A 16,578-nucleotide genomic window follows, 5' to 3' on the forward strand; every position below is an offset into this window, starting at 1 on the left:
TCACCTTCTTGCTATGCCCGTGTCGGCCCTCTGGGCCCCCAGCGCTGGTGATCCTTCCAGACTCTGCCCCTGCCCGTGTGCTCCCCACTCACCATGGCCTTTTCCTCTCCAAGGGAGCTTGTTTCTGATGAACCTGCTGACGGCCATCATCTACAATCAGTTCCGGGGCTACCTGATGGTGAGCTGAGCTGCCCACCCTGCCCGGCTGTGAGGGGAGCTGTCCCTGGAGGCCTGGCGGGAAGCTGACCAGCGGGGGGCCGGGGGGACAGGGTCCGCAGTGGCCTCAGCACTGCCCCGGCTCCCTCTTGTGGGTGAGGGGGACTGGGCCCATCCTCCCTCCCTGCCCCCCAGGAGGTGCTGTCCCCAGCACCACCCTGGGGTCCCTCCCCTGCCCCGCCTCCTCTAGAGGGAGCTGCAGTCTTCTTGCAGTGACCCCCAAACCCACCTTGCAGGGGGGCCAGGGACCCCAAATCTGCCGAGAAGAAACACATACCTTAGGGAATTACACAGCGACTGGCTATCGGCAGGACCAGCCCTTGTTGTCGGGGACTGTCCCCCTGATGCCCACGGGGCAAGGAGGTGCTCCCCAGGCTGCCGGTGGGCAGGGGCTGCCCGGGGACAAGGGGCTGGGCGGCTGGGGAGAGGGCTGAGCCGAGCCCCTCAGAGCCATACCCTTTGCAGAAGTCTCTGCAGACCTCACTGTTGCGGAGGCGCCTGGGCATCCGGGCTGCCTACAAGGTCCTCTCGTCCATGACGGCGGAGGGAGAAGCCCACCCCGAGGGGTGAGTGTGGGGTTCCAGCCGTCTTCCCCTGGGGCTGCCCTGGGGGGAGGTGTTCACGGGGGGAGCGTGTTTCCTGAGCACCCACTCTGTGCCGAGCTCCCTGCTGGCAGCAGGTTGCAAGGCTCCTTTGGGATCACGAAGACGTCCCTGGGCTCCAGGGTTTCTTTCCATGGTCCTTGCGTCTGAGTTAACTCGTGTGTCCTCGTGACCCACTGGAGATCCCTGGCTCGTGAGGGGCCGTGTGCTCTGACCTGTCCCCCTCCAGGGGCACCCTTCCCACACCCTGGTGCTGTGACTCGTGTGTTGGGACCAGAGGGGCCCTGGGACACACGTCGACTCTGCCGCCTGGCTTGGAGGCCGTGTCACGGGGGAAGCTTCAGTGCTCCCTGCTCGTTAGCCACGGGGCCTGTCGGATTGCACCCCTTTCCCAGCTTCAGCTGCTCCTCTCTAAGGTGGAAGATGAGGTCTCGGGGTTTTGGACACAGGAGGACCATGAGGCGCTCCTTCTTGGAGGCCCTGTCATCGCCTAGGGCTGCTCAGGCCAGAGGTTGGGGCGCCCAAGGGTGCTGAGCTGGCTGGGCTCACGGTGGGGCGTTTTCCCCACAGAGTCGGGGTGAAGCCCCAGGACTTCCTGCAGGTGCTTCAGAAAGTCCAGCTGGACAGTGACCACAAACAGGCCATCACGGAGGTACCGGTCCCCCTGCCCCCCGCCTTCCCCTGCCAGTGCCTCTGGGCTCCGGGCGTCAAGTGGGTGTCATTTCGGATCAGCCGGGCTGGCCCAGTCCGGGTGGGGCTGGGGGCAGCTCCCCGCTCCTGCCCTCAGCCCAGCTGCTCTGTTGACCTGTGCTTTCCTGCTTTGCAGAAGCTGCATTCCCGCAGTGGGGACCTGCTGTCAGCTGACGAGTTTCAGAAACTCTTCGATGAGTTTGACAAAAGGGTGATTAAAGAGGTAACGGGCCAGACTGGAGTCACCTGCCCAGTGCCAGGGCCACCCGGGGTTAGGGGAAGTCCTCGGTGTCTGTTGGCATTGATCATCTGGGTCACGCTTAGTGACCATTGCCAGGACTTGCCTTCCCAGGGATTCTGGTCCTCAGGATGATACGTGGGAACAGAGATGGTGTGGCTCTTGGGGAGATTTTGTTGACCTCATGAAATTCACAGACCACAGGGACTGTTGTCTTGACCCAGAGGAACTTTCCAAACAGTTTTCTCCGTCTCCGTGATAGACTTTTATCCTCTTCCCATGTGTCCTAACCTGCGAGGTTCCTGAGTTTGTCTAAAACCTTTGTTTGTTGTCCTCGACCCTGAGTTTTAAAGTTACCGAATGGGCCTCAGCATCCAGCTCAGTGCTGTGTCCATAAGACCCTGGACCGCCTGCATTTTACGTAGCAGGTTTCTGGGAGGCGGGGGCGCGGGGTGGGGTAGGTGAGGGGGGTGGCAGAGGTGCTGAGAGACAGCCAGGCTGTTCACAGGCAGACCGTGGGAGCAGCGGAGGGGGCTGCCACTGCAGCCACTTGGCCTTGAGAGGGCCAAGCCGGACTCGAACGGGGATCGGAGTGAAGAGGTGGAATCAGACGTCTCCTGCTGATCGGACTCCTAGCAGCTCTGTGTCACCGTTGAGTCAGTCAGCTCAGCTTCTGTGACAAATACCACAGCCTGGAGGTGCTTAAGTAACAGGGCTTATTATCTCCCAGTCCCGGAGGCTGGAAGTCTGAGATCCCGGTGTGGGCAGGGCTGGGTCCTCCTGAGGCCTCTGTCCCTGGCGTGTAGACAGCCGTCTTCTCCCTGTGTCCTCACAGGGTCGTCCCTCTGTGTGTGTCTCTGTCCCAGTCTCCTCCTCTTATAAGCACCCCAGTCACGTTGGACTAGGGCCCCACCCCAGTGACCTCATTTCCCCCTGACTCCAAATACAGTCACATCTGAGGTTCTGGGGGTCAGGATGTCAAAATACAATTTTGGGGGATACATCTTAGCCCACAGCAAAGGTCAGCTTCTCCAGGTCTTGTGGTCAGCCTCTGTGGCCTCAGGCCCCGGTCAGAGGTGGTTTTCCTAAGAACATGGTTTCCTGAGGTCTTTCCAGGTCACCTGGAGGCAGGCCCTGCTAGGCCTGGAGCTCTGGGCGGTGCGTCCGTGGCATGTCTGTTCTCAGCAGCATCCTCACTGTGGCACCCTCGGGACATGGGAGCTGGTAGTAGGGACACACAGGCAGACACTTTGTATGTTAGTGCACATCGCACCTCTCTTGGGAAGAGGCTAGGCAACAGTGTCTGCTTCCAGGTGACTCGAAGGAAATAGTAAGTATGTACCATCAGGTGCAGATTTTGCAGAAACTGTGACACTGGGTCCTCAGACGGTAGAAGATCAGGAAGCACCTTTCTAGCTGGTGGCCCTCACCCTGGGGCAGGAGGTTTGCTGGGCCCAGGACGCAGCTCCCGGCAGCTGTCATGCGATCCAGCCCTTTTCCGGGTTCAGGCTGACCTGGGCAGGAAGACATCTGGGAAGGCGGGCTCCTTTCTCAGGGTTCGCTCGGTGGGGTCCGCTGGGCCAGCCAGGCTCTCCCTGGGCACTTGCCTGCTGGCCTGTAGGATGCTGCTGGGTCCGGGTCTTCCAAAACCGACTCTCCCTTCCTCTTCTGGCATCAGGATCTGTTGATATCAAAAAGGAGGTGCTGTGGTTGTGACTGGCAGAGCAGGGCACATGCTGGGCGCAGACGCAGGGATGGTCTAACACGCAGGCCACGCCCCTGCCCTGACCACGCCCCTGCTCTGGCCACGCCTTTCCTAGTGTGGTCCATGGGATGTTCTCTCTTCTCACAACTCCCTGGGTCTAAAGTCCAGAATTGTGATTTGAGGTGGGAGTTTGGGTCCTAGAGGTTTGGGGAGCTGTGGTGTTCTTGCCTGGGTTTTATGACAGCCTCTTACCCCGAAATGCTGATTGCACGGGGGCAGGCAGGTGCTTCACGGATTGTTAGCATGTGGGGCCTTGTCCCAGGTGCCCTGGCAGCCTGTGAATTTAGAATCGCTGCTGAAGAGAGGCGTGCTGCAGGCAGGCTGCTACCAGGAAAACGTGAGCCTTCCACGAGAGCCCTCCCATGTGTGGCCAACCCCTGTCCATCAGCCTAGCCTCTAGTACTGGTCGGTTCTTGCTAACTGGTTGTAGAGAAGGCACTGTGCCAGCTTCCGAAAGTCTGTTTTTCTTTTAATAAGAAGCTTTTTGGGTTAAAAGCGTAGCAGTCATTCATTATAGGTAGTAGAGGAAAATAGAAAACCCCACCCAGCTGTCCCCCTTCCCAGAGACAAACACTGAAATCATTTCAAGGTTTGTGATTTCTTGATAACAAGGTAATCTATGAGTCCATACTTCTTGTAACCATTTAAACATCATGGATAATGCTGATATCTCTCTTGGCCAATATATCAGTCTGGGTCAAAGCAGGAGACAGAAACCACACAGTGGGTTTAGCAAGGGAAGTTTAACATTAAGAAGTGTCAACTGTGATGAAAGAGTAAGTGTAAGATACGAGGAAACTCTGCGGTACCTGAGGGGTGAGGGAGATGCCTGAGGAAGAGTAGAGTTGGGAGGGGGCGTCTTCCCCAAGGCCAGGGTTCACACTCCCTTGGAGAAGTTGTGGTCCAGCCCACAGGGTGACAGAGGCGTTTGCTGGTTTGCCCGGCCTGGAGGTGGTCTGCAGTCACTGGGCAAGCAGGAAGCCACCCTCTGGGGTGCAGCAGGGTTGGGTGCGGGTGCAGAGGGAATTGGTACCTAATTCTCTCTGCACCCACACCGTACTAGTGTGGGCAGGTGCCTCTGGGCACCAGTTCCCACGTGGAGGACTGTGGGAAGATTGGGAGCGTTCTTACTGGGTCAGGCTGTGGCTGTTGTCACCAAGGGACCATGCGTCTGAGTGTGGGGCTGGGTCAGAGCTCCATGGGTGTCCTCATGCCACTTGAGATGTGGCTATCGTGACAGAGAAGCTGAGTGTTTAATTTGAGCGGATTTAAATTTAAATCAAGTGGCCACGTGCAGTGAGCGGCCCCTGCGTGGGACAGCGCAGGTGCGGTCCATCTCACGCTGCGGTGACCGCCCTGCGCCTCTGTCCTGGCTCTGGGGGGTGCCGAGCATGGGGGTGCTGGTTCTGACGGGTGTCTTCACGTTAGTATTTGTTGCTTAAGTGCCTTCCTTTGAGTTCCACTCCAGCCTGGTCACAGTGTGTGAGGTCCCTTCGTTCTGTGCTGAGTTTTCATAGTTATTAGCTTGTAATTTATACGTGTATTTTCACATGGCGCTTTGCATACATTTAAGACGACTGTGTGATAGTCCGTCACGGGTTACTTACAGCATCAGTGGCCGTCTGGGTTATTTCCACCTCTCTTGGTGTTAGAAAGACTGTGATGAACATCTTTGCGCATAAAACCGTTACTGTGTTTGAGACGATTTCCTTAGGCTGGAGAGCCTGGGGTAGGAAGTAAGGTAGGAAGAGGTCAAATCCCAGGATAAGGGGGTACAGGCATTGTTGGGCCCCTGTGGCCGTGGCCACCTCCGGCATGTTTCTGTGCGTGTGTGTCCCGCCAGCACCCACCGCGGCCCGAGTACCGGTCTCCGTTTCTGCAGAGCGCCCAGTTCCTCTTCGGCCACCACTACTTTGACTACCTGGGCAACCTCATGGCCCTTGGAAACCTCGTGACCATCTGTGTGAGTGAGGATTTGCCCTGGCGTCTCCCACCCCCTAGATCTCTCGCTTGCCCTTCCTCCTGGCTTCGGGGCTGAGTTGCCGTCCGCTCTGGCTCCACAGGTGTTCCTGGTGTTGGATGCACATGTGCTGCCCAAGGACCGTGACGACTTCGTGCTGGGGGTGAGCTTTCCAGCCGTGCGGGGTGCTGGGGAGTTAGTGGAGTAGAGGGCACAGCCTCCCCACCTGGGGCCCCAGGTCCCTGGGAAGCTGGGCTGTCCTAGTGCATCACAGGGACGGCCCAGGGGTCGGGGTGCCGGCCATGGGAGGGCAGCCGGGAGCCCGTGCAGAGCCCCGGGTGAACCGGCGTGCGGGCCGGACGGCGGAGGGAGAGTCGTGTAGAGAGAATTCCTTTCCTAACATTCTGAGGTCTTGTCAAACACCTTAGGAACTTAAAAACAATTTTTCCGTTTTGGATTTTAAGCAAAAACCTGTACACGCCGTCCCCGCCCCCATAATGCCAGACCTTCACAAAGCATGTATTTTAAAGCTTATTTTAATGAAAAATATTATGAATGATATTAAGTTGATGAAAACCATTGAACGTTCTCTAATTATATAAGAAAAGCTTGATTTGTCCAATTAAAAAGTGACACATCAGGTCATGTATGTTAAACACAGAGTTAAACTTACAGCATCAAAACTGAGGAAATGGCTTCTTGGCCTGCCGTTTGAAATTCCTCTATTTTACACTTAAAATCAAATTTTCTACTTTCCTAATTTTTTTTTTTTTTTGCTGGATTCGACAGGAATTGTTCAGTCTCCTCTGTGTGAATAACATATTGCAGAGGTGGCTGGTTTTTATTCCTGACAAATGTCAAGTTGGATACAGCTGACCTGTATTTCATCTTTTTTAACAATAGTTTTTCTTTTTTTTTTTTTTTGCGGTACGCGGGCCTCTCACTGCTGCTGTGGCCTCTCCCGTTGCGGAGCACAGGCTCCGGACGCGCAGGCTCAGCGGCCACGGCTCACGGGCCCAGCCGCTCCGCGGCACGTGGGATCTTCCCGGACCGGGGCACGAACCCGTGTCCCCTGCGTCGGCAGGCGGACTCTCAACCGCTGCGCCACCAGGGAAGCCCCCGGACAATAGTTTTTTTAAGCACTTGAGTCAGCTTGGTTGCTTATGAGCGACTTCTGGTCAGATCAGTGCCGCGCAGGGCTCTTGAGGCGACTGCAGAATCCGTCCTTTTATGCCCCTTGATAGCTGCTCATAATGTTTATTCTTCTGTCTTTAACGGTGACCTCCGTGTGGGTGTGAATGAGACAGCATTGGCTAAGAATATAGAATTCAGGCTGGACACTGGGCAAGGTGACCGCAGGGCTCAGATGACCCGTGGCCCCGTCACCCCACCGCGACGTAGCCCCCTTTAAGGGAAGAGCTACTTGATACTTTATTTACTGGCTTCAAAAAAGACAGTGACCCCGTAGCCTGAGACCAGCTTTGCTGATGAGGCCTCCTAAACACACCCCCAGCGACTGCGAGGATGCTGCTGGGAGCCAGGAGGTTCCGTCAGGGAAGGACACTGCCCGGTGTCCCCAGGAGATTGGACCAGAGGGGCCAGGTTGGAGGCGGAGACCCCCGAGGAGGTGTGGGTGACCCAGGCCCTGCCAGCCTAGAAATGATGTGGGGTTGGGAGACACCGGGCCTGGGGGGTTGAGGGCCCGTCGGATGGTGGGGGGAGTCTGGGGCGGGGGATGCAGACGTGTGAATTGTTGTTGAAGCCGTGCACGGGGTGCAGGTCACTCCAGGAGAGGCTATGGGTCAAGAAGGGGGCTCTGAAGATGCCCGTGTCTGGGGCTGCGGGGGTGTCGGGAAGAGCAGCCCAGGGGGGCCCGAGGAGAGGGTCACGTGGCTCCGGCAGGGGCGGGGCTGTCTGCTTCCCGGCCAGCCCCCGTGTGCAGCAGGGCGGGGTCCAAGGGGCCCTGTGGCGTCCAAGCCGCGTGGATCTCTCCTGGGCCCCATTGCAGTGGGGGGCAGGGCAGGGCGCAGGGGCGGCACCGGAACTGAACGCCGGGTCCCGCTTCTCCCTTTTCAGATTCTCAGCTGCGTCTTCATCCTGTACTACCTGCTGGAGATGCTGCTCAAGGTGTTTGCCCTGGGCCTGCGGGGGTACATGGTCTCCTCCAGCAATGTGTTCGACGGGCTGCTCACCGCCGTCCTGCTGGTAAGTCCTGCGGTAAAGTCTGAGACGGGCCGAGGCGCGCTCTCGGGCGGGCGGTGAGCGCTCGGCGTCTGGCCGGGCCTGGGGGCCGCGGGCACTGGGGCTCCCGCCTCCGGTGACACAGGGGCTGGCCTCCCCCGATGAACAGCTTGGCGGGCGGCTGCAGGAGGCTGGTTTCTGCTGCATCTGCGCATCGTGGGTGGAGGTGTGCAGCGGTGGCAGGCTGCCTCTCCTGACCCTTGAGGGAGGCCCGGAGGGAACCCGCAGTCCCCGCTGGCCAGTGGGGCCTCGATGTTGGTGAGGGAGGGGCAGGGGTTCTCGGGCACCGCGGGTCTCGGGACACCTTCCCCAGGGCCTGGGGGAGTGAGGGGCCACGCCTGGTGTGCGTGTCACTGCAGTGACATTGGCGTGACACGTATTCGTATTTGATGGATTCGAGCCGTGGGCCCCTGGGAGCAGGAGGGAGACAGCTGACCGAGTAGCTTCTCCCGTGCCCGGGACTCAGCCGGCCCTTCCCGAGCCCTGCCCTTCGTGTGTGCAGCCCGACGCCTGGGGCCAGGTGTCTTTCTCAGCTGCAGGATGTCCCCACGTGGCACCCGCCGTGGGGATAGGACCCCCTGGTCCTGATTTCTCCCTGGAACCCCCTTTGGGGACAGCGTGTTAGAGCTGCCAGTGGGCCTTTGCCGTAGCGAGCTTCTTTTCTTTTGTGATTAAAGGTTTTGGAGATCTCAACTCTGGCTGTGTACCGCTTCCCACACCCGGGCTGGTATGTGACTGTGGAGGACCCAGGGAGGCCTGGCTAGCGCCCCGGGGAAGGGTGTGCGCCCGGCTTCCGGCCGCTGGCCCGGGCAGCTCTAGAGCCAAACGCCCGACTGTCGGGGGGAGCGGCCGCGGCTCCTGCCCTGCTGAGGCCTATGGGGACAGGCCCCTTCTCATCGTAGCCGCCTTCAGAAGGGTAGCGTTCCCAGAGCCGGGATGGGAAGCTGTGGAGCTGCCGCTTGCAGTGCCCTGGCTCCGCGCCCCCTGACCCCCACCCCAGGATGGGACACGGGGCCCAGGTGTGCTGGGGGCCAGAAGCAGGGAGGACCTGGGGGCACTGGAATCGGGCTGGGGCCCTCCTCTGGTTGGAGGCCCTGTGACCCGGGGTTGTCACCTCCCACTCTGGGTGTCAGTTCACCTCCCTGTAGATGGCAGGGATGGCCCGGGGCTCGCTGAACTCACGCTGCCACCAGTTCTAGCCGCGCAGAGCGATGGACATCTGGCCAGGGGTCCCAGGGCGCCTCGTGGTGTGGCAGCCTTGGGGTCTCTCTGCCCAGAGTACAGCCGCCAACAAGCACGCGTGCCGACCTTGGGCCCTCGGGCAGCCCTGGTGTCTTGGTCCCTCTGCTGGGCTGCTTCCGTCTCAGTGGAGCAGCTGGGAGTTGCCCGAGATGGGGGTGGGGCCCCGGGAAGGGTCTGTGTCGGGAAGACGGGGGCCGTGCGGTCCTCAGCGGGGACCTGCGCCCTGGGAGCAGTGGGGCTGCTGCACCACCCGGCACCTTGGGGCCGGCTCCCCTTGTTTCTCAAGTGCGCTAAAACCCGCATTGGGGAGGCGGGGTGAGCTGGGGTCGGGGGGTAACATCTTGGGTGAGAATGGGTTTAAATTTAAATAGAAATGAGAGGCCAGTAAGGCCACGAGAGACACCAAGGGGACGGGGTCAGGGCTCGGGATGGCTCAGAGGTTAGGGAATGGGGTCAGAGGATAGGGGATGGGTCAGGGCCCCACCTCGCCCAGCTCTGCTGGGACCTGAGCTGGGCATCCGGAACCTCAGTGTTCTCCCGTGTAGGAGGGGGGTTGGGTAGCCCTGCGGCACTGCGGCGGGCTGTGCCCTGGAAGGTGTTGCCGTGACCGCCCTGGGGCTGCAGGCGTGGGCGGCTCAGGCTCTGCCCTCCTGTCACGATGGAGCTTTTCCGGTTGGCGTTGGCTACGGGGCGCGTTCCCGGCACTTCTGTGGCTCTCTCTGAGTCCCTGCGTCTCTGTCTCTGGACCACGTGTCTCCCGTCTGCCCCTCGCTGGCCTCCCGGCCTCCCCCAGCCCGTCTCCATGTGTCTCCGCAGGAAGCCGGAGGCGCTGGGCCTGCTGTCGCTGTGGGACGTGACCCGGCTGGTGAACATGCTCGTAGCCTTCCGTTTCTTGCGCATCATTCGCAGCGTGGAGGTACCGCCCCCGCCTGCGCGCGCCGTGGCCTTGCCCTGGGAGTGGGTGTGCCAGGCGAGCAGGGACCGGGCCGAGCACTGTCCACCCTGCCCGCCTGCCCCCGCCACCTGGGGCCCTTCGGGCTGCGGCCCCGCCCTGCACTGCGGCTGGGCCATGCTGGCGGCGGTTGGAAGTATGAGTGTCCAGCCCTGTTTTGTGGGGGTGCAGGCGGGACCCGTGTCGGGCAGTTGCAGGGGTGGCCTCGTGCTCCTTGGGGTCCCTGACCTTTGCAAGGAACTGGTATGCTCCCAAGCGTCCCGCGTTTCTGAAAGGCCTTCGGCACGGGCTGCTGGTGGCTACTGGTGCTCGTTTCCAGGACCCCCAGAGCAGGAGTGGGGCGGCCTGTGACCGTCTCTGAGCCTCGGTTTCTCTTAATGTTCCCACCCGGAGTAACACCCACCTTGAGGGGAGGGGAGGGGAGGCGGGTGCTCAGGCCCGGCTCCCACCTGGCACGGAGCCTCCCGTCTGCTTTCCTAAGCACTTTTCAGGAGGAAAGGAACCAAGGACATCTGACCCCTTTCTAAGTGTCCAGGTCCTTCCCCTGTCCGTGTCTGTCCTTCCTACCAAGCTGTGCTCCTGGCCTGTCAGGGGAGTGACCTGTCACCCAGGGGTATTTCCCATCTGAAGGTGGCTCGGGGGTCCTGGGTGCAGAGGGGGGCTGCTGCCCTGAGGCCTTCACACACACACACACACACACACACACACCCCTGTGCGATTATACACACGCACACACATAGTGTACGCAGGCATGTAATCACACACACAGCCCCACAAGCACACATACAATTATACACATACACGTAATCACACATCCACACAATCACATGCGTCATCTCACAGATACACATGACTATACACGTGCATACACCGACACGTGTATATGTGTAAGCACACACAATTGTACACACACGTGCATGGAATCACACACATACACATAATCATACACTAGAGCACACACAATACATGCGTATACAAGCACAACTGTACATACACACACAAATAATCACACGTGTGCACTCATACACACATGCGTGATCACCTGCACACACATGCGCACATGCGTGTACATGCGTGCACATAAATCACATGTGCACACACGTACAGCACGGTCCCCGCCTGCTACCATCCAGCGCTGTGTTCTCCTAGCTTACCGGGTGGGGTAACCAGGCTGCTTGGAAAGGCCTTCTCCGGAGCTCAGGGTAGCCTGTAGCCGGGGTTCCCGATGGGGTCTGTGAGGCCCCATCTCAACCCTGTCACCCGGGGCTGACTGGCCATCTCCTGACCAGGGACGAGCTGACCCCGCCTCAGTGGGTTGGTGGGCAGTGTGGGCCGAGGCCCTGCACACCATGGCTTCACCAAGGGTCTTGGACTTAGACCCATCTGAGGCTGGGTGGGTGGAGGTATCTGCAGGGAAGGGGGTGTATGCATCTGCGTGGGTGGGTGTATCCAAGTGTGAGTGTGTATGGGTGGGCACAGAGGTGTGAGTGTGCGTGTGCACAGGTACAGGTATACAGGTGTGTATGGGGGCCTGTGGGTGTGTACAGGTGCGTGTACAGGTGAGGTGTGTATGGGTGTGTGTACAGGTGTGTGTACAGGTGAGGTGTGTATGGGTAGCTGTGGGGTGTGTGTACAGGTGTGGGTATACAGGTGTGTATGGGGGCCTGTGGGTGTGTGTACAGGTATGTGTACAGGTGAGGCATGTATGGGTGGCTGTGGGTGTTTGTACAGGTGTGTGTGTGCGGCCTTGGGTGTGTGTGTACAGGTGTGTATGGGGCCTGTGGGTGTGTGTACAGGTATGTGTACAGGTGAAGCATGTATGGGTGGCCGTGGGTGTTTGTACAGGTGTGTGTGTGAGGTCTTGGGTGTGTGTGTACAGGTGTATATGGGGGCTGTGGGTGTGTTCAGGTGCGTGTACAGGTGAGGCATGTATGGGTGGCCGTGGGTGTTTGTACAGGTGTATGTGTGAGGCCTTGGGTGTGTGTGTACAGGTGTGTATGGGGGCTGTGGGTGTGTTCAGGTGCGTGTACAGGTGAGGTGTGTCTGGATGCCTGAGGGGTTTGTGTACAGGTGTGTGGGTTGGGAAGTCACCAGTCTCCTCCTGCCTTTCCAGGTCAGCGTTGGGTGGTGGGCGGGTTGGTGTCACCTCAGTGGGACCAGGAGGAACCGGGTCTGTGCTTTCTCCCCGTCTCAGCTGATGGCTGTGGTGGCTAGTACCATCCTGGACCTGATCAGAAACATGCGGGCTTTCGGCGGGATCCTGGCGGTGAGTCTAGCTGCCTGCGCTGGCCCCTCGGGGGAGCGGAGCTGGACTGTTGGGGAGCCAGGGCTCAACAGGAGGCTGGCGGCCTTCGGAAGGAGGGTCCTTGTGTTAGGGGAGCGGGTGACCAGGGCCCAGGAAGCACAGGGCGGGGCAGGAAGCCAGAGAGAGGAGCTCAGGGCTGGTCTGGCTGGAGGTGCTTCCTGACCACACCCCTTCCCGAGCCGGAGATCCTCTTGGTCACTTCTGAATCCCTCCTGTGTCCTGGGCCAGGGGCCACACTGAGAAGATGAAAGATGTAAGAGGCACCAGGGACCCCTCAGGGCCCACAGAGCCCCCAGTGGGGTTTGGTCAACCATCCTTGCTCAGAGGGATCTGGGGAACTCACAGTCACTTTTGCTGAGAGAGCCGTGATGTCCCCCCGCCACCCCCGGGGTCAGCCCTTCCCCCGCCGCCGCTGTTGACTACCCTGTGGCCCAGGCGGGGCAGGGCCTGGTGAGCAGGGGCCCTGGGTGCTGCTACAGGCGCGAGGCCTGGAGGGCAGGAGGGCAGGTGACAGAGCCCTGCTGCTGCTTGTTTTGGACAGTGAGGGGCTCCTGGGGGGCTCTGGCTGTCGTGGGGTGCTAGACGTGGCACCTTGCTTCGGGCACTGCCCCCCAGACCCCTGTTTGCACAGTGGAGGAAACTGAGGCCCAGAGGGGGCTGGGTTAGCCTGGGGTGTGCGCCTCTTCCCTGCACCCCTCCCCCCCACCGGGCATGCTGGGGACAGGTCAGGGGCGGCCAGCAGCCCCTTCTCTGACTGTGGCACAAGGCCGCCCAGTGGTGTGCTCAGACGTCTCCTGATGGATGTGGGGAGAGTGGTGGGACTTCTCTGGAGGGACCTGGCCAGCCCCCGGTCACCCTTCCATGGCACACCGTCCCCTGGCCCTCGCTGCCCTGTTCTCAGTGGAACCCTCTTCCTGCCACACCAGCCCTGGAGGAGGGGTGGACAGCCTCCGTTCTTACGCCTGGGCCCCCGGTTTATCTTGGGGCTGCCCACCGTGGCTCCTCCCCGCTTCCCTCTGGCGCGGGTGCCTGGGAGCCCCAGTGTTCCCAGGAAGGCCAGCAGTGCCCGCAGTTGGGAATCCCTGCTGGCATGCCGCCCTCGCAGGCCCAGCCTGGCTTTGCGGGGGTCCCTCCGGGGGTGCTGACAGGCCCCACCTGCCTCCCTAGGTGGTCTACTACGTCTTTGCCATCATCGGCATCATCCTGTTCCGAGGTGTCATCGTGGCTCCTGGAAACAGCAGGTGAGGGGGGTCCGAGGTGCAGAGAGCGCCCCGCCTCTGGGGGCGCTGGAGCCGCGGGTGACGGCGCCGGGCGGGGGGGTGGAGGGGTGAGACGCAGCTCCCCAGGAGGGAGCCAGGAGGCCCCTTTCTTCCTTGGCCTCTCCACCCGCCCGCTCCTCACCGAAGCCCTCCCTCGAGCCTGCTCTGAGGGTGTTTCCCGTGCCGGCTCAGAGCCCCCAGCCGTGCCCCTTTCTGGGCCTACAGGCCAGGCCGCGCGCCGGCAGGGGGCGCGTCCAGGGCCAGGCCTGAACTATAGGGCCGAGGGCCCCCCCGGGCCGGCCGCTGGCCGTGTGTGTCCACAGCGTTGGCCTCCTCGCCGCCCTCAACACCTCCGAGGTCGGGGGCCGTCTCCCCTTTCCCCCGCTTCCTCAGGGGCCCAGCTGGGTCCACGCCGAGCAGGGGCCGCGGCGGTGCCAGGGCGCCCGGGTGTGTGTCCTGCCCCCGCCTCCCACCGACCTGGCTTGTGCCCCCCCAGCCTGGCCCCTGACAACGGCTCCGCGCCCTGCGGGAGCTTCGAGCAGCTGGAGTACTGGACCAACAACTTTGACGACTTTGCCGTGAGTCCTGCGCCCCCCCACCCCTCGGGACCCCCGCCTCCACCTCCCACGGCCTCCTGGACCCTGCATCTGCTGCCCCACAGGCCGCGCTGGTCACTCTGTGGGACGTGATGGTCGTGAACAACTGGCAGGTGTTCCTGGACGCCTTCCGGCGCTACGCAGGCCCGTGAGTGACCCGTCCTGGCGGCCCCGGCCGCGGCTCCGCGCGGGGTGCGCGTCTGGGTCTGCGCCTCCCGGGGGTGGCAGGGCGCGTGCAGGAGCAGGTGGCTTCTGGGGGCCGTGACAGCGGGGCTCGTGGGGTGACAGGGCTCAGCCTGGAGCTTGCAGAGCTCAGACCGGCTCCCGGCCGCTGGCCGAGCGCCCCTGAAGGCCAGGCTGGGCCAGCTCGAGGGCGGGAACGGCGATGGCACAGGCGGGGCAGCAGGGTCGGGGGAGCAGCCGCGCTCGGCTCACGCGCGGCCCCGGTGGCCTCCTTGTTCTCCGCAGGTGGTCCAAGATCTATTTTGTGTTGTGGTGGCTGGTGTCGTCCGTCATCTGGGTCAACCTGTTCCTGGCTCTGATTCTGGAGGTATCAGCGACCCTGCCCGGGCTCTTCTCAGTCGGAGTTGCTAACTTGCTGATGGGGGCCCACCCGGAACTTGGTCCAAAGAGGCCGTGCTGGGTTCGGGCAGCCCTGGTGGGTTCAGGCTCCGTCCTCCCTTGGGGCTGCTCGCCTTGGCTGCTGGGGGCCTCTTGGAATGCTCCTGACCTTTGACCTGTGGGAGGGGGGCTGGAAGAGGGCTCTCAGGCATCTGCTCCTGTAGGAGCTGGTGGCCTTGGATCCTGGTGTCCAGGGTGGACTTCTCAGCCAGGCCGACACTGTGGGATTGGGGTAGGGGGACAAGGCTGGTTCTGCGCAGGGCCCACGCCTACTGGCCACCCGTCCCTCCCTCCCTCTTGCCAGAACTTCCTTCACAAGTGGGACCGCCGCAGTCACCTGCAGTCCCTCACAGGGGACCTAGGGGCCACCTCTGAGGTGACCGTGGAGCTCCTGTTCAGGTGCGTGGAGGGCGGAGGCAGTGGGCGGGCGGTTGGTCCCCACGAGCCCGGGGTCTGCCTCTGCTCCTGCTGCGGGGCCGGGCCTCTGTCCTGCTCTCCGGTGAGCATCTTTCGGGAAGCACCCTCAGGTTCCGGTGGTCTCCAGGTGATTCTGTTGGTGGGTGTAGACAGGTGGCCCGAGGAAGCCTCGCCCTTCTCTTCTCCATGGTAACCTGGAGATTGTCGCTCTGCTGGTGCAGAGAAGTGACAGCCGTCCCAGAGTCAGCCCCGGGTGGTCACACTGGCGTCTCTGAGCGTTTGCTGTGTTGTTACGGCCACGCGGAGAGGTGTCCTCCCGGGCTTTGAGGGACACCACGTAAACATCCCAGAGGTGGACCTGAGTCCCCGGGGGGTGGTCCCGAGGGGCCCCTCGTCCCGAGCACTGACGGGGCTGCTGCATCAGCTCTGCTCCCCTGCTCCTCTGGAGGTGCCCAGGGCTCCCCAGCCATCCTGTCCCCGATTCCGCAGGGATGTCCTGCAGGAGCCCACGGAGGAAGAGCTGGCAGAGAAGCTGAGCCACCACCCGCACCTGCAGCTGTGCAGGTGACATCCAGACGCCTTCCTGGCTGGGGCGGCGGCAGGTGATGCGGCCTCGGGATGGGCGCTGGCCGGGGGAGGAGGCGGCCGCGGCCCACTGGAGAGGCTGCTCCCTTGGGCAGAGCCACCGTGTGTGCCGACGCTGGGACACACACAGGCCCTGGTTTGCAGCCGAGCTGGACCTCCTCCGCGGCCCCTCAGGCGCTGTCCGTGCCACCTTCTTTTTATAAGCTGCTTCCCTGAGACTTATTTTTCTAAATATTGAAAGAGGGTGACTGGGAGGGAGATGCAGTGGCCCTCCCCCTGGGCCCTGGGATTTCCGTGGTGCCTTCACTGCTGGTGGCCTTCAGGGACCAGAGGCCCACGTGGGGCCCGCACAGGCCAACCGGCAGCTTTCCAGGGCGTTAAGCTTGGGATCCTGGTTTTACATGATAAGAATCTGGACTGTGTTTTACTATTTTATGGCTCGTGTGAGTGTGATTGGGTGCGTTTCTTTATGAGTGAGAATGCCAATCATCTTCATCAATAAGTCTTGCAAAGAAGGAGGTGGTCATCCTTATTCCGACACGACTGTGCTTCTCTGGAACGGGGCCACCCGGTCTCAGCCTGTCAGAAGCCAGTGCTGTGGTTGGACCAGCCCTTGTGGTTCATACTGTGTTAGCAACCACCGTCAGGAAACTTTGAAAAAATAAAGGTTTATTACTTACGAGACCTGGAAATTACATAGTACACCTGGGGCCACACAGCGAGGTCTCGGATAGAGAGAGAGAGAGAGTGTGGGCCTGGGGTTATGCTTTTGTTGGGGTCGAGGGTTTCAGGGCCTCACTCTTTATTGGTGAATTTAAAACATAAGAGCAGGAATTTAAAGCCAAGGAAGAAAAAAATAAAGTGGTCCAAATGATCAGTTATCAAACTC

The 16,578-nt window shown here is 61.0% G+C and overlaps 1 protein-coding gene across 3 annotated transcripts in view; it reads left to right on the top strand.

The window, feature by feature from the left end:
- TPCN2 (two pore segment channel 2) overlaps positions 1 to 16,124 on the top strand; it is a 31,264-nt gene extending 15,140 nt beyond the window's left edge. For all 3 annotated transcript variants that reach the window (XM_082660531.1, XM_082660533.1, XM_082660532.1), the window contains 16 exons: positions 114 to 178; positions 682 to 782; positions 1,389 to 1,470; positions 1,645 to 1,731; positions 5,355 to 5,474; positions 5,575 to 5,634; positions 7,548 to 7,676; positions 8,390 to 8,439; positions 9,771 to 9,870; positions 12,101 to 12,172; positions 13,379 to 13,452; positions 13,967 to 14,048; positions 14,132 to 14,214; positions 14,535 to 14,616; positions 14,992 to 15,086; positions 15,594 to 16,124. In XM_082660531.1, the coding sequence (XP_082516657.1) occupies positions 114 to 178; positions 682 to 782; positions 1,389 to 1,470; positions 1,645 to 1,731; positions 5,355 to 5,474; positions 5,575 to 5,634; positions 7,548 to 7,676; positions 8,390 to 8,439; positions 9,771 to 9,870; positions 12,101 to 12,172; positions 13,379 to 13,452; positions 13,967 to 14,048; positions 14,132 to 14,214; positions 14,535 to 14,616; positions 14,992 to 15,086; positions 15,594 to 15,672 (1,361 nt within the window). In that variant the 3' untranslated portion in view covers positions 15,673 to 16,124. The remainder of the gene's footprint in view (positions 1 to 113; positions 179 to 681; positions 783 to 1,388; positions 1,471 to 1,644; positions 1,732 to 5,354; positions 5,475 to 5,574; positions 5,635 to 7,547; positions 7,677 to 8,389; positions 8,440 to 9,770; positions 9,871 to 12,100; positions 12,173 to 13,378; positions 13,453 to 13,966; positions 14,049 to 14,131; positions 14,215 to 14,534; positions 14,617 to 14,991; positions 15,087 to 15,593) is intronic.
- Positions 16,125 to 16,578: the final 454 nt, after the last annotated feature.

Source organism: Grampus griseus (assembly GCF_964374135.1).
Source record: "Grampus griseus genome assembly, chromosome: 8".
NCBI classification, from domain to species: Eukaryota; Metazoa; Chordata; class Mammalia; order Artiodactyla; family Delphinidae; genus Grampus; species Grampus griseus.